At 44.8% G+C, this 21,290-nt stretch overlaps 1 protein-coding gene across 2 annotated transcripts in view; it reads right to left on the reverse strand.

The window, feature by feature from the left end:
- The window catches only part of NUFIP2 (nuclear FMR1 interacting protein 2), a 206,449-nt gene that overhangs the window by 90,934 nt on the left and 94,225 nt on the right, over window positions 1-21,290 (reverse strand). For both annotated transcript variants that reach the window (XM_069226235.1, XM_069226236.1), the window contains exon 3: window positions 15,168-15,200. In XM_069226235.1, the coding sequence (XP_069082336.1) occupies window positions 15,168-15,200 (33 nt within the window). The remainder of the gene's footprint in view (window positions 1-15,167; window positions 15,201-21,290) is intronic.

Here is a 21,290-nt window from a genome sequence, read left to right on the forward strand (position 1 = left end):
AAATATCAGTGCATTCGACTCATTGTCTACCTGGACGACATTGTAATGATGACCTTTGTTCAAGACAGCTGTCGCAGCACCTCAAAATGGTTGTTTAGTTGCTCGTGGAACTAAGCTTTGTTCACTCATGCTCAGAGGGCTACCTTTCTGTGGTTTGTCAGACTGCAGAGACAAGATGCTGAGTTTACTCCAAGAGAATAGCAAAAATCAATCAGAAACTGCGGAAGACGCTGTAAGAATAATCCATCTCGTCGTGACAAATTGCTCACTTGGTGGGCCTGTTGTCGTCCTTGAAAAAAGGCATTTTTCAAGGACGATGCTATAGGGCAATGCTAAGACTCAAAGCCCATCTTTTAGGAAAAGGGTTAACTTAATCCGAAAAGGTTACCCTAACAAAGGAGGTCAGGGACGAGAGAAGATGGTGGCTGATGCACATGAAGGCTTGGAATGGATGAACAATTTTCAGTTCAAGCCCTGACAAACAAGTTACTTACATTCAGTAACACTTTTTCTGGTGGAAACAGTAGCTACCTGTGGATTCCTCACCTTATGAATTCTCCCAATGCACCAGCATTCAACTGAATCTTTTTTCCCCCTAGCTCTCCACGTCGACAAGGGCATCATAATAGCACGGCTCCGCACACGACTGTCGGACGGCATCGGAGCCATAAGAAGTCCTCGCCAGCATGCCAACGTCAGTTTCACCACTTTTTTTTTTTTTACTGTGCCTTTGAGGCGAACTGGTGAATAGCAACATCACAAGCACATGTGGCAACACAATATATACATAAAAAAATATTTTAAATATAAAAATCATATATATGGAAAATGTCACTTACCCAGTGTACATCTGTTCGTGGCATGTTCCGCTGCAGATTCACATGCTGTGCACTGTCCCTGCCATCTAGTGTTGGGCTCGGAGTGTTACAAGTTGTTTTTCTTCGAAGAAGTCTTTTTGAGTCACGGGACCGAGTGACTCCTCCCTTTCGTCTCCATTGCGCATGGGCATCGACTCCATCTTAGACTGTTTTCCCGCAGAGGGTAAGGTAGGAGTGGTAGAGTGAGAATAGTAAAGATGTCCATGCAATGGAATAGTTATGTATGTACAAAGTTTAAGGTAAAGGAATGTTTATTTACATATGTACAATTTCTAATTGCAACTTAAACGGCTACAGGCTCCCGGGGAGGAGGGAGGGCGCATGTGAATCTGCAGCGGAACATGCCACAAACAGATGTACACTGGGTAAGTGACATTTTCCGTTCAGTGGCATGTGTAGCTGCAGATACCCATGCTGTGCATAGACTACAAAGCAGTAATCCTCCCAAAAGCGGTGGTCAGCCTGTAGGAGTTGAAGTTGTTAGAAATAATGTTCTTAGTACAGCCTGTCCTACTGTGGCTTGTTGTGTTGCTAACACATCTACACAGTAGTGTTTGGTGAAAGTATGAGGTGTGGATCAAGTGGCTGCCTTACAAATCTCTGTCATTGGTATGTTACCTAGAAAGGCCATTGTTGCTCCTTTCTTTCTAGTGGAGTGTGCCTTTGGTGTAATGAGTAGTTCTCTTAACTTTTAGGTAACAAGTTTGTATACATTTTACTATCTATCTGGCTAAGCCTTGTTTGGTTACAGAGTTACCAGCAAGGGGTTTCTGGAATGCGAACAACTGTTTAGTTTTACGAAATGGTTTTGTTCTGTCTATATAGTACATTAGAGCTCTTCTTATATCTAATGTATGCAGTGCTCTTTCTGCCACTGAGTCTGGCTGTGGGAAGAAGACTGCGAGTTCCACTGTTTGGTTGAAATGAAACGGTGAAATGACTTTTGGCAGAAATTTGGGATTTGTGCGAAGAACAACTTTATGTTTGTGTACTTCTATAAAGGGTTCCTCAATAGTGAAAGCTTGTATTTCACTAACTCTTCATAATGAAGTGACAGCTAATAGAAATGCTACTTTCCAAGTTAAGAATTGGATCTGACAAGAATGCATGGGTTCAAAAGGTGGACCCATGAGTCGTCTAAGTACAATATTAGGATTCCACGAGGGTACTGGTGGGGTTCTTGTAGGTATGATCCGCTTTAGTCCTTTCATGAAGGCTTTAATGACTGGTATTCTAAATAGGGATTTTGTGTGTTTAATTTGTAAATAAGCCGAAATTGCAGTGAGGTGTATTTTGATGGATGAAAAGGCAAGATTTGCTTTTTGTAGGTGTAGTAAATAACCTACGATGTCCTGTATGGACGCATCCAACGGTGTGATGTGCTGTGCTTGGCAGTAGAAGACAAATCTTTTCCATTTGTTAGCATAACAATGCCTGGTGGTAGGTTTTCTTGCCTGTTTGATGACTTCCATACACTTGTTTGGAAGATTTAGATAGCCAAACTCTAAGACCTCAGGAGCCAGATTGCTAGATTGAGCATTACTGGATTGGGGTGTCTGATCTGTTGTTTGTGTTGCGTTAACAGGTCTGGTCTGTTTGGAAGTTTGATGTGAGGTACTACTGAGAGGTCCAACAGTGTGGTGTACCACGGTTGGCGTGCCCACGTTGGTGCTATAAGTATTAGTTTGAGTTTGTTTTGACGCAGTTTGTTGAATAGAAAAGGAATGCGTGGGAGAGGGGGAAAAGCGTAAGCAAATATCCCTGACAAGTTGATCCATAGAGCATTGCCCTTGGACTGAGGGTGTGGGTACCTGGACACAAAGTTTTGGCATTTTGCATTTTGGTTTGTGGCGAACAGATCTATGAATAATAAACAAGGGGGATAGGGAGGAATGATGGTCCAGTGTACGCCCTCCCATAATTAATACTATGCGAATAAACAAGATACACTGTTCCAAAGAAGAGATAGGCAAAAGGATGCAGAGGAGTCCTAAATTTTAGGAGCAAGAATCCTCACACCCAAATGGGTGTCATGCTTCATCATCGGAGTTGCTCCTCGTCAGACTGGCGCTGCAATGTCTGACGGGCACCCCCCGAGGGGGGGCTCTTTGCCAGAGATCTTTTCTCGATGATGCCAAGACCCCAAGAGTGAGTTTGGAAAAGGGAAAGAACTAGGAGAGTCAAACTAAAGGTTAAAATTGGCTAACAAACCCGGAACAAGGGGTAACAATTTTATTAATCCATAAGGGGGGGTTGAGGCCAAGATTAAAAATGACCAAGAGAGTGAAACAGAGACAATGGTCAATCACTCTCTCCCACGAATATTTAGAAAAAACAACGTTCAGATCTATGTCTGGTGTCCCCCACTGGCATAAGTATTTTTGTAGTACCTGGGGATGTATTTCCCACTTGTGAGTTTGCTGGTGATCCTGACTGAGGTTGTCCGCTAATTGATTGTGAATGCCTGGGATGTATTGCGCTATTAGGCGAATATTGTTGTGAATTGCCCAATGCCTATTTTTTTGTGCTAGGAGGCACAGTTGTGATGAGTGCGTTCCCCCCCGTTTGTTTAAGTAGTACATTGTTGTCATATTGTCTGTTTTGACAAAAATGTGTTTGTGAGCCAGAAGAGGTTGAAAAGCTTTTAGTGCTAGAAAGACTGCTAGCAGCTCTAAGTGATTTATGTGTAGCTGTTTTTGCTCGTTGTCCCACTGTCCTTGTATATTGTGATTGTTGAGGTGTGCTCCCCACCCAATCATTGATGCATCTGTTGTGAGAATGGTGTGAGACACAGGGTCTTGGAAATGCCGCCCTTTGTTTAAATTTATGGGGTGCCACCACTGAAGCGAATAGTGTGTTTTGCGGTCTATCAACACTAGATCTTGGAGGTGACCCTGTGCCTGCGACCATTGTTTTGCAAGGCACTGCTGTAAGGGCCGCATGTGTAACCGTGCGTTTGGGACAATTGCGATGCACGATGCCATCATGCCTAGGAGTCTCATTACAAATCTGACTGTGTAATGCTGATTTGGTTGTATTTTTGGTACCATGGTGTGGAATGACTGTACCCTTTGTGGGCTTGCACTTGCAATCGCTTTTTGAGTGTTGCTCCCAAGTATTGCTTAATTTTGGATGGTTTCAAGTGTGATTTTTGGTAATTTATCGAAAACCCTAGTGTGTGTGTGTAGGGTATCTATTATGTAACGTGTGTGATTTTGACACTGCTCTTGAGTGTTTGCTTTTATTAGCCAATCGTCGAGATATGGGAATACATGCATGTGTTGCCTCCTTATTTATGCTGCTACTACAGCAAGGCATTTTGTAAATACTCTGGGGGCTGTTGTTATCCCGAAGGGTAACACCTTGAATTGGTAGGGTTTTCCTTGTATAACAAACCTGAGGTATTTTCTGTGAGACGGATGGATGGGTATGTGAAAATACGCATCTTTTAAATCCAGTGTTGACATGTATTCCCCCTGTTTTAGTAATGGGACTACATCTTGTAGTGTCACCATATGAAAGTGTTCTGATTTGATGTATAGGTTGAGAGTCCTGAGATCTAATATTGGTCTTAGCGTTTTGTCCTTTTTGGGAATCCGGAAGTACAAGGAATATACTCCTGTCCCTTTTTGTTGATGAGGTGCTAGTTCTATGGCTTGTTTTGTTAATAGTGCTTGCACCTCTGTTTGTAACATTGTTAAATGTTGCGACGATAATTTGTGCGCTTTTGGGGGAATATCTGGTGGAAAATGTGTGAATTCTATGCAGTAGCCATGTTGGATAATTGATAAAACCCATGTGGCCGTTGTTAAGTCTGCCCATTGATTGTGGAACATTTCTAGTCTTCCTCCCACAGGTGTTGGGGTAAGGTAATGGCAAAGTCACTGCTTGGTGTTAGTGGCTTGCTTTGTAGGCTGGAATTTTCCCCTGGATCTTGGAAATTGCCCTCTGAAGGACCCTCGAAACCTCCCTCTCTGATACTGTGACTGGTATGAGGGCTTTGACTGAAGTGGATGGGTCTGATGGCTGTGGCCTGAAACCCCCCAGATTCTGCAGTTTTCAAATGTCCCTCTGTATTGGGATGAGTAAAGCGCTTCCATCGCTTTGGCTGTATCGGTGTCCTTCTTCATCTTTTCTATGGCAGTGTCCACTTGTGTGCCAAATAGCTGTTGCTGGTTGAATGGAAGGTTGAGGACCGCCTGCTGAATCTCCGGTTTGAAACCTGACGATCTAAGCCATGCGTGGCGCCTGATTGGAACTGCAGTGTTTACTGTTCTTGCGGCAGTATCGACAGAATCCAATGCAGACCTTATTTGATTATTAGTTATTGCTTGTCCCTCCTCTACTACTTGCTGAGCTCTTTTTTTGGTATTCTTTGGGGAGATGTTGAATAATGTCGCTCATCTCGTCCCAATGAGCTCTGTCATATCTTGCGAGGAGGGCCTGAGAGTTCGCTATGCGCCACTGATTGGCTGCTTGTGCCGCTACTCTCTTTCTTGCCGCATCAAACTTTTTACTCTCCTTATCTGGAGGGGATGCATCTCCAGATGACTGGGAGTTGGCCCATTTTCTCGCTGCACTGACCCCTACTGAGTCAGGGGGCAGCTGCTGGGTGATAAATACCAGGTCTGATGGTGGTGCTTTATATTTCTTCTCCACCCTTGGCGTTATAGGCCTTCCCTTAACAGGCCCCTGGAAAATCTGTTGGGCACGTTTAAGCATGCCTGGGAGCATGGGTAAACTTTGATATGATGTATGCGTAGAGGACAGGGTATTAAAAAGAAAGTCATCCTCCAGTGGTTCGGTGTGCATACTCACATTATGGAAAGCAGCAGCCCTATCCAAGACCTGTGTGTAGGAGGTGCTATATTCAGGTGGAGAGGGTTTAGACGGATAGCACTCCGGGCTATTGTCTGGCACAGGGTCATCAAAGAGGTCCCACGGGTCTGTATCCTGATGCGACTGCACAGTGTATGTGGGTGACTGTGCAGTGGGTGTAGCAAGAAGAGAATGCAGAGGAGAATGTGCTGGGGAAAACTGGCGTGGCAGAGATGGTTCTCTTGGAAAGCCAATTTTCTTTTAAATTTGACAGGAGGTGCTGTAAGCATTTTTCCCGTATCCCTGTGGATGTGTATCCTTGATTGTCTCTCATCAAATTCTTCCATTTGGTGGAGTTCTTCCTCGAATGGGTGGCTTTATTTCATCTGCTAAGAAAGTCCATGCTCCTCAGTGTATGAGCCTTTTTTCGGCTCCGACGCAGTTTTTTTTCGGCACCAAAATGCCCATGGTGACAGTAGGCCTCAGTTCCAAAAGACTTTCGGGGTTTCGATTTGACGAGTCGATGTTGAACTTTCTTGGAGACTGTGTCTCGAACAGAGTCTGAAGACTTCAGCATGTGTGTGGACTTCTTCGGTGCCGAGGGTGTTGCCTGGTCACCGCTTGATTTCTTGCAGGTAGAGCCATGGCCTTCCGGCAGTGGCGTCCCCGAGGCCTTTTGTTTGGGCTTGGAGTGGCTCTGTGTTTGGGTCGGGGCTGGCGTACTCACGTGTTGGCCTGCTGTCCGTGGTCGGTCCTGATCGGAATCGTCCGAGTCGGATCCTTGAATGGAGATGGCCATCTCTTCTTCTTTGACGTTGAGGTGCTCGGTACTCTTCTACGCCAGTTGTAGTCGTTTTGCCCTTCAATCCCTCAAGGTCTTCCTGGAGCGGAAGGACCTGCAGGCCTCGCAAGTATCCTCTCGGTGGTCTGGTGACAAACACAGATTACAGACCCGATGTCTGTGTACGGATACTTAGCGTGGCACTGTGGGCAGAATCAGGACAGGGTCCGGTCCATGAGGCTTCGACGTTTCCTGCGGTCGGGCTGACCAGGCCCTGGATAGGCGCAGGAGCCCCGAAGGGCAACCGAAGGTGTGTTTTGCCGGTGCAAGATGTTTCGCCATCGAAAACAATACCGACGATTTTCAGTGAATTTAGTCTTTTTCCAAATCGAATAACCGGAGCAAAGAGGAACACGTCCGAACCTGATGGTGGAAAGAAAACAATCTAAGATGGAGTCGATGCCCAAGCGCAATGGAGCCGAAAGGGAGGAGTCACTCGGTCCCGTGACTCGAAAACACTTCTTCGAAGAAAAACAACTTGTAACACTCCGAGCCCAACACTAGATGGCAGAAACAGTGCACAGCATGTGTATCTGCAGCTACACATGCCATCGAACATAATATATATATATATATATATATATATATATATACACACACACACACACACACACACATTCATATATACACTTAAATATACATATATACACATCATTTATTAAATATCAATACTACTTTTGGTATGACCAGACAGGCAAGGAGAAGGCAGGTGAGACTGTGAGGAATCCACAGGTAGCTACTGTATCCACCAGAAAAAGAAAACTTTACTGAAGGTAAGTAACTTCTGATGGATACAACTACCTGTGGATTCCTCTCCTTATGAATAGAATCTCAAAGCAATCCTGCACTCAGAGGTGAGTGCCCGACTGGTCAAATCAAGAAGTCCTGCAAAACAGAACGGTCAAAACGACTATCCCTCCTCCCATCCAAGTCTAAACAATAATGTTTTGCGAAAGTGTGGAGGGAAGCCCAAGTTACTGCTTTACAAAAGTCAGCAACAGGCACACCTCGAGCTAAAGCTGAAGTGGCAGACTTAGCTCTGGTGGAATGAGCCCTAATGCACACAGGAGGAACCTTCTTTGCTAGTAAAAAACATATCTTTATGCAAAGAAAGATCCACCTTGATAGAGTCCTCCTGTGGATGGCTTTGCCCTTCATTTTGCACACATAGCCAATGAGAAGCGGATCATCAGTTCTTAAGTCCTTTGTCCTTTCTATGTAGAAGGTCAGGGTCCTCTTCGGATCCAGGCGATGTAACCTTTACTCCTCCTTCGATGGATGGGTAGAAGGGTAAAAAGACGGAAGGGGTATAGATTGTCCTAGATGGAAGGGAGCGATTACCTTAGGCAGGAAAGCCGCCCTAGTTCTCAAAACATGGAAGATAGTATAAGGGGGTTTTACACTAAGAGCCTGAAGCTCACTAACACATCTAGCCGACGTGAGGGCTATCAGAAAAGGGGTCTTAAAAGTTAGGAGCCTCAACTGGCAACTATGCATTGGTTCAAACGGTGAACCCATCAAAAAAAAGTTTCAACTAAATTCAAATCCCACTAAGGTATTATGGAGTCGGAGGAAAGGTATTAGTTAAACGTTTAAAAAAACCTAAGTACTATTAAATAAAGAGAGTTGATCAGGTAAAGAAATAAAAGCCGACAGAGCGATAAAAACCCTTTCACGATCACAACTGCACAACCTTGTTGTGCTAAAGAAAGAGCACAGATGGGTCCCTTAAGGATCAACGTGTCACTCCCCCACATCAATTAATACATTTTGTTCCTCTGCTGGCATAGACAGTCTTGGTGGGGTGTCGCCTAGCCAATAAAATAACATCCACCACTTCGGGAGGGAGAGAAAATGAACTCAGATTGCCCCGTTCAATCTCCAGGCATGTAAGTGCAGGCTCTGGAGGTGGGGGTGCAGAACCTGCCCCTGCAACAGAGAGGAGTTTTGCCCTGAGAGGGAGAAGGAGCAGAGAGCACAGCAATAGCTGTATACCACACCCTTCTTGGCGAATCTGGGGCTATTAATAGGACTTGGGCCTGATCATGACGAAACTTCCTCCGAACACGAGGAATCAAGGTAACGAAAGGAAACGCATAAAGCTGCCGTTTGCTCTAGCTCAACTGAAATGCGTACCCCAATGCTCCCTGCATGGGATACTGGAGGCTGCAGAAAGACAGGCAGTGCCCATTCTCCTGAGTGGCAAACAGGCCTATCTGAGGCGATCCCCACAACTGGAAGATGTAAAGGACTACCTACGGATGGAGATGCCACTCGTGATCGGCCGAAAAGTGCCAGCGGAGACTGTCCACACGTACATTTAGAACTCCGTCCAAATGGTTTGCTACTACGCAAATCCAATGTTCCAGAGTCCAGGACCAGAGATGCAGAGCCTCTCTGCAGAGAAGGTACGACCCTACTCCTCCCTGTTTGTTGATGAACCACATCGCAGTGGTGTTATCTGTCAAGACTTGTACTGCCTGACTGCAAATGGATGGGAGGAAGGCCTTGAGAGCCCGATGTAACGCCCGCAACTCCAACAGATTTTAATGTGAAACATCTGTTCTACTGGAGACCAGAGACCTTTGCTCTCCAGGTCCCCCAGATGAGCTCTCCAACCTAGAGTAGAAGCATCCGTTATGACTGGTCACAGAAGGCGGAAGACAAAACAGCCTTCCTCGAGACAGGCTGCCGTCCACACTCGACCATTGCAGATCCACTGCAGTGTCTCTGGAGATCGTTATTGACTCCTCGATATCCCCTTTGTGTTGAAACCACTGCTTGCGCAGGTACCACTGGAGAGCCCTCATGTGCCAAAGTGCGTGAGTGACCAGCAGAGTGCAGGAAGCAAACAGACAGAGCAGTGGTAGGAACTTTAGGACTGGAACAGCCGCTCTCTTGAAACTCAGAGGAGGGTAGGCCTAATTCAATGTGGTGTCCAGTTCTGCCCCTATGAACAGTAGGCACAGGAAGGGCTCCAAGCGAGATTTGGGTATGTTTACCATAAAACCCAGGTTGAACAACAACCGTGTTGTCATTTGCAAGTGATGCAGCACAAGCTCTGGGGACTTAGCTTTTATCAGCCAATCGTCCAGGTAAGGGAATACAGATACTCCCTTCCTTCTGAGCTCTGCTGCAACCACCGCCATCACCTTCGTGAAGACCTGAGGTGCAGAACTAAGATCAAAAGGAAGGACCGCAAACTGGTAGTGTTGCGATCCTACCACAAACCGGAGATACTTCCGGTGTGACTTCAGAATGGGGATATGAAAATAAGCATCCTGCAAGCCAACAGAAACCATCCAGTCTTCCTTGTTCAACGCCAGAAGCACATGTGCTAGAGTCAGCATTTTGAAATTCTCCTGTTTGAGGAACCAATTCAAAATCCTCAGGTCCAGGATAGGCCTCAATCGACCAACCTTCTTGGAATCAGAAAATATCTTGAATAGCATCCCTGACCAGTTACCTGCAATGGAACCAAGTCCACTGCATCCTTTAACAAAAGGACTTGCTCCTCCTGCTGAAGCAACTAGAGATGATCTTCTGAGCCAAACGAATGATTGGGAGGGATGGGGTGGTTGGGGGGGATAGGGGGGGGGGGGAACCTCCCGAAAAGGAAGGGCATAACCTTTCTCCACAATATTTAGAACCCACAAATCCGAGGGACTAACTCCCACTCATGGAGAAAATGAAATAGCCTGCCCCCTACGGGTGAAGCATGATCCAAGATTGTTAGAAGACTAGGGCTGCTTTCCTTGTTGGGTTCCCCCTGAGGAAGAGGATGAGACTTGAGGTTGCTGGGTGGCTCCTTGTGTTCTAAACCTCTCCCGTCCTCTAAAAGACCTCTAAAGAGGGTTGACCGGCTGTTGCATGCTGGATTGTGGCCTTCCACGAAAAGAGGATCCACGGGCAAGCCCCCTGAAGCTCTGAAAGGACCTTAAGGGTGTGGATGCTGAAGCCTGTAGCCCCAAGGATCTTGCAGCAGCCTTGCGGTCTTTAAAACGTTCCAAAGCAGAGTCAGCCTTGGACCCAAACAACTTCTCGCCATCAAACGGAAGGTCCAACAAAGTTGTTTGAATGTACGTGGAAAAGCCAGAAGCCCTAAGCCACACATGCCTCCTGGTCACCACCGAAGTGCCCATTGCCCTGGCCACTGAATCAGCTGGATTCAGACAAGACTGGATAATCTGCTTGGCCACCGCTTGAGTGTCCAAAAGGAGCTCAAACTGCCTCTGCAGATCCTGAGGCGAGCTCGGCACCACAGCTCTTGTCGTGTCCATCAGGGCATGAACATACCTGCCCAGCACATAGGTAGCATTGACCGATTTCAAGGCCATACTGCACGAGGAGAAACCTTTCTCAGCTGCTTGATCTATCCTCTTAGACTCCCTATCCGATGGAGTAGCAGGAAACGAGCCAGGTGCAGATCGAGCAGAACAAGAAGTTTGAACCAGCAAGCTTTCAGGAGTTGGATGTGGAGACAAAAATTGAGGATCCCAGGAGCAACTCTACCTCCTAGCCACAGTCCTGGAAACCACTGGAATCGTGACCGGTTTCCTCCAAATGTCTAAAATGGGCTTAGTAGGGCATAATTAAAAGGGAGTAGGGACTCCGCAGACTTGGAGGAAAGATGCAACACCTCAGTCAAGAGGTTTGTTTTCACCTCCGATGCCGGTAAAGGAAGGTCCAAGAATTCAGCAGCCTTCGTTAGAACACTGTGATAAAATGCTGCCTCCTGTAAATTCACCAGAGGACGAAAGATCCCACTCAGAGGATGTATCCAGTCCACTTGCAGAGTCCAGACCCTGAAATTACCCCCATAGGCTCAGGAATCCCGCCTTCCTCCAACAGCTGCTGCTGATATTCCTGCTCCTCCAAGAGTCTCAAAGCTCTCCTCCTTGATCTCAATCTGGCCTCCAATCTCAGCATCGACAGAATTAGCAGACGTCGACAACACCGGTTTCAAGGAAGGAGGAATTGGTGGAGATACACTGTGTCCTGACCAGGATCCATCCGGCACCGGCATTTATTCCATCGGCAACATCATCTGGGGCGATGACGTCATCAGCGCCGAACCAGCACGGAGCCTGTTTGTACACCGTTGGCGCACCCAAAGAGAAAGCTAACGGACCCGTGGGACCAGCCGGTACACCAGCAGGGGCCATAGCCTTGTTGAAAATGCTAAACATAGCATTAAGGAAAGCTGCTAGATCCGCTCCCGGAGTAGGAAAGGCAGGAAACCTCTGCTCATCTTGAGGCGCTAGGGTCGGATCCAAAGCTTGCGCCACCAGCTCCTGAGCTAACAGGTGAAAAGTGAATTGGAAGACTCTTGACGACCTCAATCAACGACGGCGCCGGAGAAGCCTGAGGACTTTGAGGCTGAGGAGTGATCCTCGGACTGAGCTTGCACGCCGTACGGCAGCATCTCGGAGGGGACCTAGGCCGATCTCCGGAAGAACGGTGTCGAGAATCGTGCCGGCGCCGCTTCATCCCTCGCTTTAGATCTTCGATGACCCTTGTGCCCCCTCTTAGCTTTTGCCAAGAAGAGCTTAGCCTCTCTCCTTTAAGGCCTTCAGGTTCATACATTGGCAGGAAACGCACCCCTCCACGTCGTGGTCCGAACTCATGAGGATCTGTGAATGACATTTGAACGACGCTCTCATGACATGCTTGAAACCTGATGTCTATGGTGGAGACATTGTAACTAGTACAACAAGAAACCTTCAAAAAAGCAGCTGTTTGAGAGGCAGGAAAAAAAACATTAGCGTCGAAGGCACGGAAAAAAGGGAACTGATGTCAGCATGCCGGCGAGGACTTCTTATTGCCACAATGACGTCAGAGGGAGTCTCGTGCGGAGACGAGCAATTGTGACGACCTCGTGAAGAGCTGGAAAGAAAGTTTCTGTTGAATGCTGGCGCATTGGGAGAATTCATAAGGTGAAGAATCCACAGGTGGTTGTATCCATCAGAACAGGGTTACATACAAATTATCTGGAACTGGTGGCGACCTCCTTTGCAGTACACTGCTGGACCAGAGAAAAGGTGAATTGCCACATCCTGCTGATGATGGTCAGCATCTCGGCCATGCCCTTAACAACTGGGGTGGAGTTTGTGGGGCTATATCAACCACTGGGGAAGGGGTCCAGCATATCTGGCCAGGGAGCTCTGGACCCTCTGTCTGGGGAAAAAAACATTTTGCTCACGTCAAAATAACTTCCCGGAAAGGTCAGCATAAGAGCATACTGGTGTTCACAAAACATGAGCTAGTGGAAATTGGATCAGTCAGTCTTTTTAGACATGAAACACAGATGGGGCCCATTCATTGTGGAACCTGTTCACTCAAGACAGGCCAGCTAGTTGAACAGCTACTTCAGATGGAGACCGAATCTCCAAGTGACAGATGCCTTTCTTCAGGACTGAAGTCAGGAACAGAGATAGGCATTTTCTCCATTTGCAACGTAATGAGATTGCGGAGGCAGACCTAGAACCAAAAGGCAACCCTATTGACTGTCTCACCGATATGGAGCAAGCCTGGTTCCTTGTTCTGATGGAACTATCTTGGTATTGTCTAATCTATCACAATCTCTGGATCTGTTCCGGGATTTCCTTGGGAACCCTCATCATCTGGTGCTGGAAGAGAAGTTACCAATCACAGCCTAGAGGACAACAGGGATCGATGGAAAGACCAAGGCCTTTCACAAGAGACTCTTGGCTAGGGCATGGGCAAATGGGACAGTTAATAGATATAGGTTGGCTTGGACAAAATGGCTACGTTGGGGTACACAAAGGGATACGGATCCCGTGGGGTCCCACACTGTCCACATCCTAAGCTTCTTATCTTTAGCTGCTGAGGGCATGGCTTATAGGTCAGTAAATATGCTCAGAGAAAACCCCTTGATTATTAAGCTGCTGAGGGGAATTTGGTTGTCCCTTCCCCAGAGCCGAGATCCTCAACTTTATGGGATGCCAGAATCCTCAATCTATTCCTTTCATGCAAAATAATGAATATCTCTCTAGGAAGTAACAATCAGGTAAGATGGACATATTACTGCGTCTCATTACATGTAGGAGAGTTTCCGACATACATGCTCTGGATGGCACATGGTATTTACAGAAGACAGGATAACGTTTCACGTTTCTAGATGAACGAAATAAAACTACGGGTTGACATCCTACCGGGCATTCAATAAGCTCCCAAACAATGAGTAGTAAGGTGCCTGAAGGCTTCCAGAAATAGGAGTGAGGAGCTGCAGCCCCCCCAGAGAGCAGCAAATTCTGATTTCCACTCAAACACTTCAAAGCGGATTCTGCTCCTAGACGGGTGCGGTTGATGATGCAGGAGGCTGGTATAGTTACGTCAATCTTTAGAGCATGCTCTATTCCCAGAGCAATGGCTTCCAAAGAATTTTCATAGGGAGTGAGATTGGAGGACATAATGAATGCAATGGACTGGTCTTCAGGCTCTATGTTTAAAAGGTTCTACTTTAAACTAGTTCTCTATATGCCATCACCAGTGGTAGATAAGCTTGGAACAAACAATCATTTTCTCCAGTCCTGAGAGAGAATGTAAAATGTCCTACCGTTTGTAATAGAAAGTTTCAGTGCTATTAAGCACAAGGAAGGCGAGGAGTTTTCCTACCGGACAATCACAAGCGATTGTACCCCGCCCTCATGTACAGGTGATTTGCAGGAAGAGGATAAGTAAGGTGCAGCTGTAACAAATCCTCATAAGTTAGAAGTATCAGATTACTTTCCTCTGATAGAGTAATTGTGATTGGTGAATCAATGTCTAATGATCTTTCTATGAAACATGCTTGATATGTAGTTGACTTGCCATTGACTTGATTATGTAACATTGTGGCGCTGGTGCTTTATCCTAGTAGGAAATGAAACCTGGAGTAAAGAGTGAAACAATATAAGCTACTGACCCATGAAGAAAGAAAGGGAAGGACAACAGATTTTAAGTAGCTTAAAGGACTGTGATTGGTTAAAGGTCCTTTGTTTTCTTCATTGGAAAGATCGTTTTCCAACAGTTTTTTTTAATTTATATTTTAAGACTGCTGTATAAATAAAGTGGAGAAAGAGCAGCATAATCCTCGTTTCCATGTCTTTAATACAATTCAAACTTTCTGTGAGAACATAGTTCTTAATGGCCTGCAAAATCTCAAATGTGATTTTTCCATAGTGGCAATATAAATGTCATATAAAGACTGTTACCAACCTTGCCTCCCACCTCATCCTCAATGTGAGGTCATTCATACCGCATACTCTATTAGATAATGTAAGAAGTCTGCTATTGAAACTTATTTTCCCCCATTTGTTTATTTTTGAAACACTCAATAGCGGTCTATTAAAGCAATGAGACTGTTATGGGACAGACATAAAACAATTTTACAATTCTGGAAATAAAAGAAACAAGTTTAATCTAAACTAAAGTGTCAACAAAATGACCTTTGCAATGCAAAGCCTGTACAAAGAAACACTGTGTGCCAGGACTACCAAATTATCTCTGTCTTCTATATGTTCACATAATTCAGGTGGGCAAACCTGTGTGTTCAATGCCTCCTTGGCTTTCAAGCTCATTCAATCACATCGCCTAATGCAATATCAGATTATGTGTTAAATGCCTACCTTGCTTCTGAAGATGCCAGATAGACTCCATTTCTGTAAGAAAGAGAAAAGATTACATTGTGTGTGGGGGGAGAGCAACCAATGAGCTGTTGCGATGTAAATACAATAATGATATGCATCAAACATCTTCAGTTTTTACTAAATGGAAAACCATGAAGTTGGTGTCTGTCTCTCAGTATGTCCCCCTGTGTATATAGGCAAACAACATCAGCAGAAATATTAAGAGAACTATGAAACCTGAATGAAGTTATTAAACAAGGAGTACTTCAAGCAAGTACTTACACCTGAATGTATTCAGGTTATGTCCATCTTTCCTTTCTAGCTATCTGAACCTAAGAGGAGAAAAAAGGCTCTGTTCCGCACCATTTTGGATAATCTTTAATGTACTGTGGTAAATCTGTAATCCCACCTCAAATATGCAACCACTCTTGTGACTGAAGAAATTGTGTGTTTACTTAGTGACACTACCTTTCACACCGATACCAGTGATCAAATATACTCTAGAGATGAAGAAATCGATGGCTTGCTATGTAATTTGTGGCTAATGGAAATGTGCTCATAGTTAGCCACATGAAACACTTGACACAGCAGGTATTGCGCATCATGAATTTTCATGATTTTTCCAAACTGTGTGTGTCCCACACAAGGGACACGAAGCTGTCTAAGCCACTGACCACTTGAATGGGTGCACTAATTGTTGGCTAAGCTGCAAGGATCAAAGAGCTTGAGAGCCCCCATGAATGATGCACTTTCGTTATCAAACTCCAAAAACTTTAGCACAATTAGGGTGCTCAAATCATCATGACGTAAATGCCACCAACAGATACTGCTGTTAGCACGACGTGTTCCTGGAGACCAGATTAATCGGTCTACCCCAGATAAGGAACTGTGAAGGCAGGAAGAAACAGTTGCTATGGCTGACCATACTCATGCATAATAGTGAAAAAAGGCGTCAAGCAGACATGTACAGAGGTATGGTAGCCTGCAGTATTTTTTTGCCTGACAATCACTGCCCAATTATACAGGGTAGTTTATCTGCTTGAGTGTTCCCCTCCTCTCTCATGCTGTATTACTTGCACAGCCCAACCCAACTGAGTTTTCAGGTGGGTGCAGTGCTGTGCATTGCTGGCATGCTGCACCTTTTCCATCTGCCTAGTGAGCGATACCAGGATTTCAGCTGCAGCTTCCCAGCATGCAGCTAGGATTCACATGATATCTAAAGTGTATAATTGTGGTAGATGGAGTGCTTGAATTAATCTCAGTCCCTAGTAAATGCTCAGGGCCGCATCACAGCTCATTGTTATTTTCCACACCATGACACCTCAATTTGGACCTAGCCATATGCAAATCAGTCATTGCCCTGCTCCAATAGGAACAGTCCAGCCCGAACTGTCAGTCCAGGTCCTCCCTAAACTGGAACACAAGCCACCGAAGACCAGTTTTGGCCTCACTGGGGCTCATCAGTCAGGTGTAGCTTGGATTCAGTGGCACAGTTGTAGATCAAAGGGAATGTAGGCAGAACTAAGTAAAGAGCTGCACAGAAACAGACAGTTACAGCCAACAGCAGTTCTGGCAAAGAGCCCTTGAACTGAATTCCCCACATGGATAGCTCCTTAGGTGGTTGTCCGGGTCTGTAACCTCCATTCAATCCTGTCCTGCCTGAGCCAACTATAAGCAGCCAGTTACAGTAACCATTAATTATAAGGCACAAGAAAGATATCTGCAATGAATAAAGCCTACACACACAGTTTACGTCTCTTTACGGAGCGAAATAAGTAAAGTGGCATTTACCTGTAGCAATAGTTTTGAAGGTTGAAGCTAGACTAGATTAACACGCTGTACATTAGATTGTCATTGAGTGGTTGGGTCTAGAAACTGTCCGTATTTTAACTTTTGGGCATTGTCCAAAGGAGTAAAGCCAGCCCCTAGTCTGAAGATAAGCCCTCAATGCCCCAATTTGCAGTCACAGTGTTCAGGTTCTTTTTTTCCCCCTGCCTTGGTGAGGAGTATATTATATTCAGTGGTTTTGCAAATATCTTCTGGCTTACCCCTACCACCTTCACTGAGAAGGTGAGAAGGCCCCATGCAAATTCAGCACAGCTTTAGGCAGTAAAACTGTTGTTAGAGTGAAGTAACTTTCACTTTCTAGCATGAATTTCTTCTGGATTCACATGATGTGCATTAATTATGTAGCAGTACTGTTTGAAGAAAAGAGGGTAATGTATGGGTGGATGCGAAAATGTGTTTGGGTAACTTCGGAGTCACCTGTGCCTCCCAGTTTGCGCGGATATCAACACCATAGTGTTTTGTGGATGTATACACTGAAGATCCAGTAGCTGCCATAGATAGGTCACTGATCGAGACATTAACCAGAAAGTGTTAGTTTGTTACTTTCTTCCATTGTGGAACATGCCTAGTTTTCTTTCTTTAAAGAGCTTCCTGGGCCAAACAATAGCATTTCTGTATGATGTGCTCTATCCATCTTGCAACTGCCTCCTATGGAATGAAGAGATTTCAGTTTGCTGCCATGTGTACCATAAACAATGGTGCTTTTAGTTTTCATCATCAATCTATCCTGTTATACCTGTACATAGGATTACTAAAGCCTGTATGACACTCACTTTAAACAAGGATGTGTTTGGGATTACAAAGGATGCTGTAAGTCTGAAGTACTTGAGCTCTGCTTTATGCATCAGCTCAAAAAGGATGTCTCATGACCTGTGCTAGTACCAGCTCAAGGTCCACATGCGAGCAGCACCTGATCTTGGTGAACAAACTCTTTTTTTCCCCCCCATCTTGGAGCCTCTTAATTAAAGGTGTATCAAAATACTTCTTTCCTGAAGATTCCTGGTAATGTGCAACTGTGTCGAGTCAAATAGGTGCATCAAATATTAGAGAATTATGTTCACTGTTCAACAGTTTAATAGGTTTTTGTTTTTTAGTTCTTGTGCATGTGAATAAGCTCGGTTAACTGCATAGCACCTGTGTATAGTAGGCCATCTGGCCTCCATTAATAAATCCATACACATTTGACAGACTTAAGTACCCAAAAACAGGCCTTCAAAAGCCAAGACAGCTGATTATGGCTGGATCGCTCTGGGTGCCTCACTCTTTCTCCCTGAAAGGTTAGGTTATTTTGGAAAACTGTTTTTGTATTGTTATATTTATTTATGTTTTATTGTCAGCTTGCACTCGGTCCTTACTTCTGGTAATTGTGGCATCGGTGGAAAGATGTAGACAAATGTTCCTAATCAGTCTATCAACAGTGCTTTAGCTTAAGCTTGGTGGGGAGACAACCTATATGTGAAGTTTCGGCATTTTACGATTCCATGTGCTGCAAGTTAGTTATTTGCTGCGTTCCCCTTTCTTCGAGCTGGTAGGTGTCTGCTGCCGTTTTGACTACTGCATTATGTAATGACAATATCTGGAATTCAGGATCTTAAAGACAAGAATTGATTTTCTCCTCTGGTGAGTACGCATGCATCTCCTGCTATAGGTCCTACTCATCCTTGTAAGCACTTTCATACAAGGATCGTTCATGTTCCTCAATAATACTCCTGTTGCTTCTGCAGTGCCTCTGGTGTTGCTGAGGAAGCTTTTACATCTCTAGGAGTTTTTCAACTGGGCCTTTTTCCTGTTTCCTTTGAAGGTATTCCATAGGATTTAAGCATGCCTCAATTTCAACCCAAAGACAATGTTTTTTCCTCTCAAAGTCCAACACATCTCATTCAACATTGACTACTGGTGTGCATTTCATTAAGGTGTAGGCATGACTGTGCCCTTGTGGTGTTCTTTTTTTCTTACTCGGAGTCAAGATAGAGTGTAAAGACAGAGTGTAAAGAATCCCACTGGTGTATTTGGTTTTCACCCCAGAGGGTTCTTTGGTGTCAGGTCAACTGCTGAATACTTTGACATCGAAAGTCGCTAGGCTGTCAACAAGTCTGATTTTCTTGAACTGGACACTTTACAGCAATGTGGCACTGTGGTTGTAGACTTTCTTTACAGCTGTAGCATGTTTTTTGTACCTTTTCAGTGAAGTACCCAGATTCTAAATGTAATGAACCAAAGTACTCAACCTCAGATTATTGCTTTTCCTGTCCCTCTTTGGTTTCCTCAACAATGCCCTCTTCGTTACAGGTTCTTCTGTGCCAATTACAGCACAATCTAAATTGCTTTCCACAACTCCTTATTCATGAATTCAGAAGCAACCCAGGGATAGTCAATCACCACCTCATCCCCTCATCTTAAGCAAAGCCAACAGAAAAAAGGCCTCCCTTTTGATTTTCAATGTGGATCTCTGGTATTCTCAGTGTTTCCTTGATCCTTCACATTCTCATTTTATCTGAATCTCTGTGCCATATCAACTGCTTCTTTTGAAGACAGTCAACCCAAAGCCCTCAACTCAATGAAAAAAAATATAATCTAAAGATGGCAACCAAGTATTGAGGCACTGAGGGCTTACACTGAAAGTTAGGGTGGAGGGTGCACACTACGACTCCTCTGATCAGGGTTCAAAAGAAGGGAAACATTTATAAATAAAAATATGCAGGGGCTCAACCACTGGAAAGCAGACTAACGTGCAAGCATGTGAATCGAGAAGAGATTCATGCTGCAAAAGTGTTCATATGGTGCGCACACAGATCTGCTTTTATAAAGAGCAGAATACTCCCACTGCGATTCTCGTTAAAGTAGGAACTGCTTGCAATCCAAGCACAGCTGTGAGCAGTGCCTCTCCAGTGTCCCTCCTGTGTCGCTGCAGAGCTAGCATAGACTGTTCTTCTCTTCTGTACAACATATTTATTTGAGAACTGTGAATGATCCCTATCATGGTTCACCAAAGCTCCTCTGTTTTGCACTGATCTATGCTGATAAAAAGAAATCGTGACCCTAAAATAAGGTCTAGTCTCCAGGCCTAGATGCCATTGGGCCCATATCATGTTTGATACCAGACAGTTGGTTATAGTTTTGCACATTTTTGGACATTTCACTGTTGTCATTTCAAGTACGGGAAGAAAGAAATCAAATTTGGAAAAAATGGGTTTAGTAATAAACCAGGATTGACTGACAGCATCATACAAAATTGAGTCACTTGGCAGCTAGGTGGAGAATGCTTAAGAGAATACAAAGGTATGTAAAGAAGACAGCAATCCTTTTATGTGTACTAAATGATGCAGGGAGGGATAAAGCCATCGCCATGTCTGTCCATTTCTCCCCCATCTACTAAACATAGTGGCAGAATTACAAGTAGAACGGCTATTAACTCCCTGAATATTAATCCTAAGGAGACCTATGTGAGGTGTAGATTTTTGCTACTAAACAAGCACCATTTGCCACTCATTCTACAATAATTTTCTTGAGGGAGAAACTGGCAGCAGCATACAGAAGGGTGCCACACATTGTTGGTGATGCACCTGCGTGCTTTGCAGGTCATGCGATGTGTCTGTGTGGTGCTGTTGTAAAATGACCACCATTTGTGGTGCAAAACAACCAGGTCGACTTCTCCCCTCCATCAAACCAGCAGACATGCAGCAAGAGAAACCTGCAACTCCGAGAATACACTGAAGCATAGCTCTCTCAAGCTGAACTCATCCGGTTGAAGAAGGGCAGAAACAGCGCCCAACAACACTGGAGACTGATGTGTGGATGTAAAGACAGGTGCACATATGAAGCAAAAGCCAATACGACTTCAGTACCCATGGAAAAAGTCCATTGTCCAATGCAAACAAAAGTGGACTGGATGAGAAATAACTCAAAATGTATACATTAACAGAGGAAAGGTGGATGTAGCTGCTTACATCCCTTTGAGACGAAGCTACAAAGAGGATACTTGCACAGCAATGGGCGACTAACTGGGGCACTGAGCTACTATGACAGCAGTGTGATACAAAATGGGGCAACAGTAAACACTGGCATGAAAACTTGTGCCTAATTTAAGCACTGTGATACTGTCAATGTAATGAATTTCCTGAGACAAATGTGATATTGGGATAGCAATGTGCAATTAAACGAGGCAAATATTATCCAAACGGGGCTTTCAGATACCTTCAAGGAGATGTGTTTCGAACTGGGTCATTCTTATACTAACACAGCAACTTATACCTACAAGGGACAAATGGGCCACGT

The sequence above is a fragment of the Pleurodeles waltl genome, chromosome 3_1, assembly GCF_031143425.1.
Source record: "Pleurodeles waltl isolate 20211129_DDA chromosome 3_1, aPleWal1.hap1.20221129, whole genome shotgun sequence".
NCBI lineage: Eukaryota > Metazoa > Chordata > Amphibia > Caudata > Salamandridae > Pleurodeles > Pleurodeles waltl.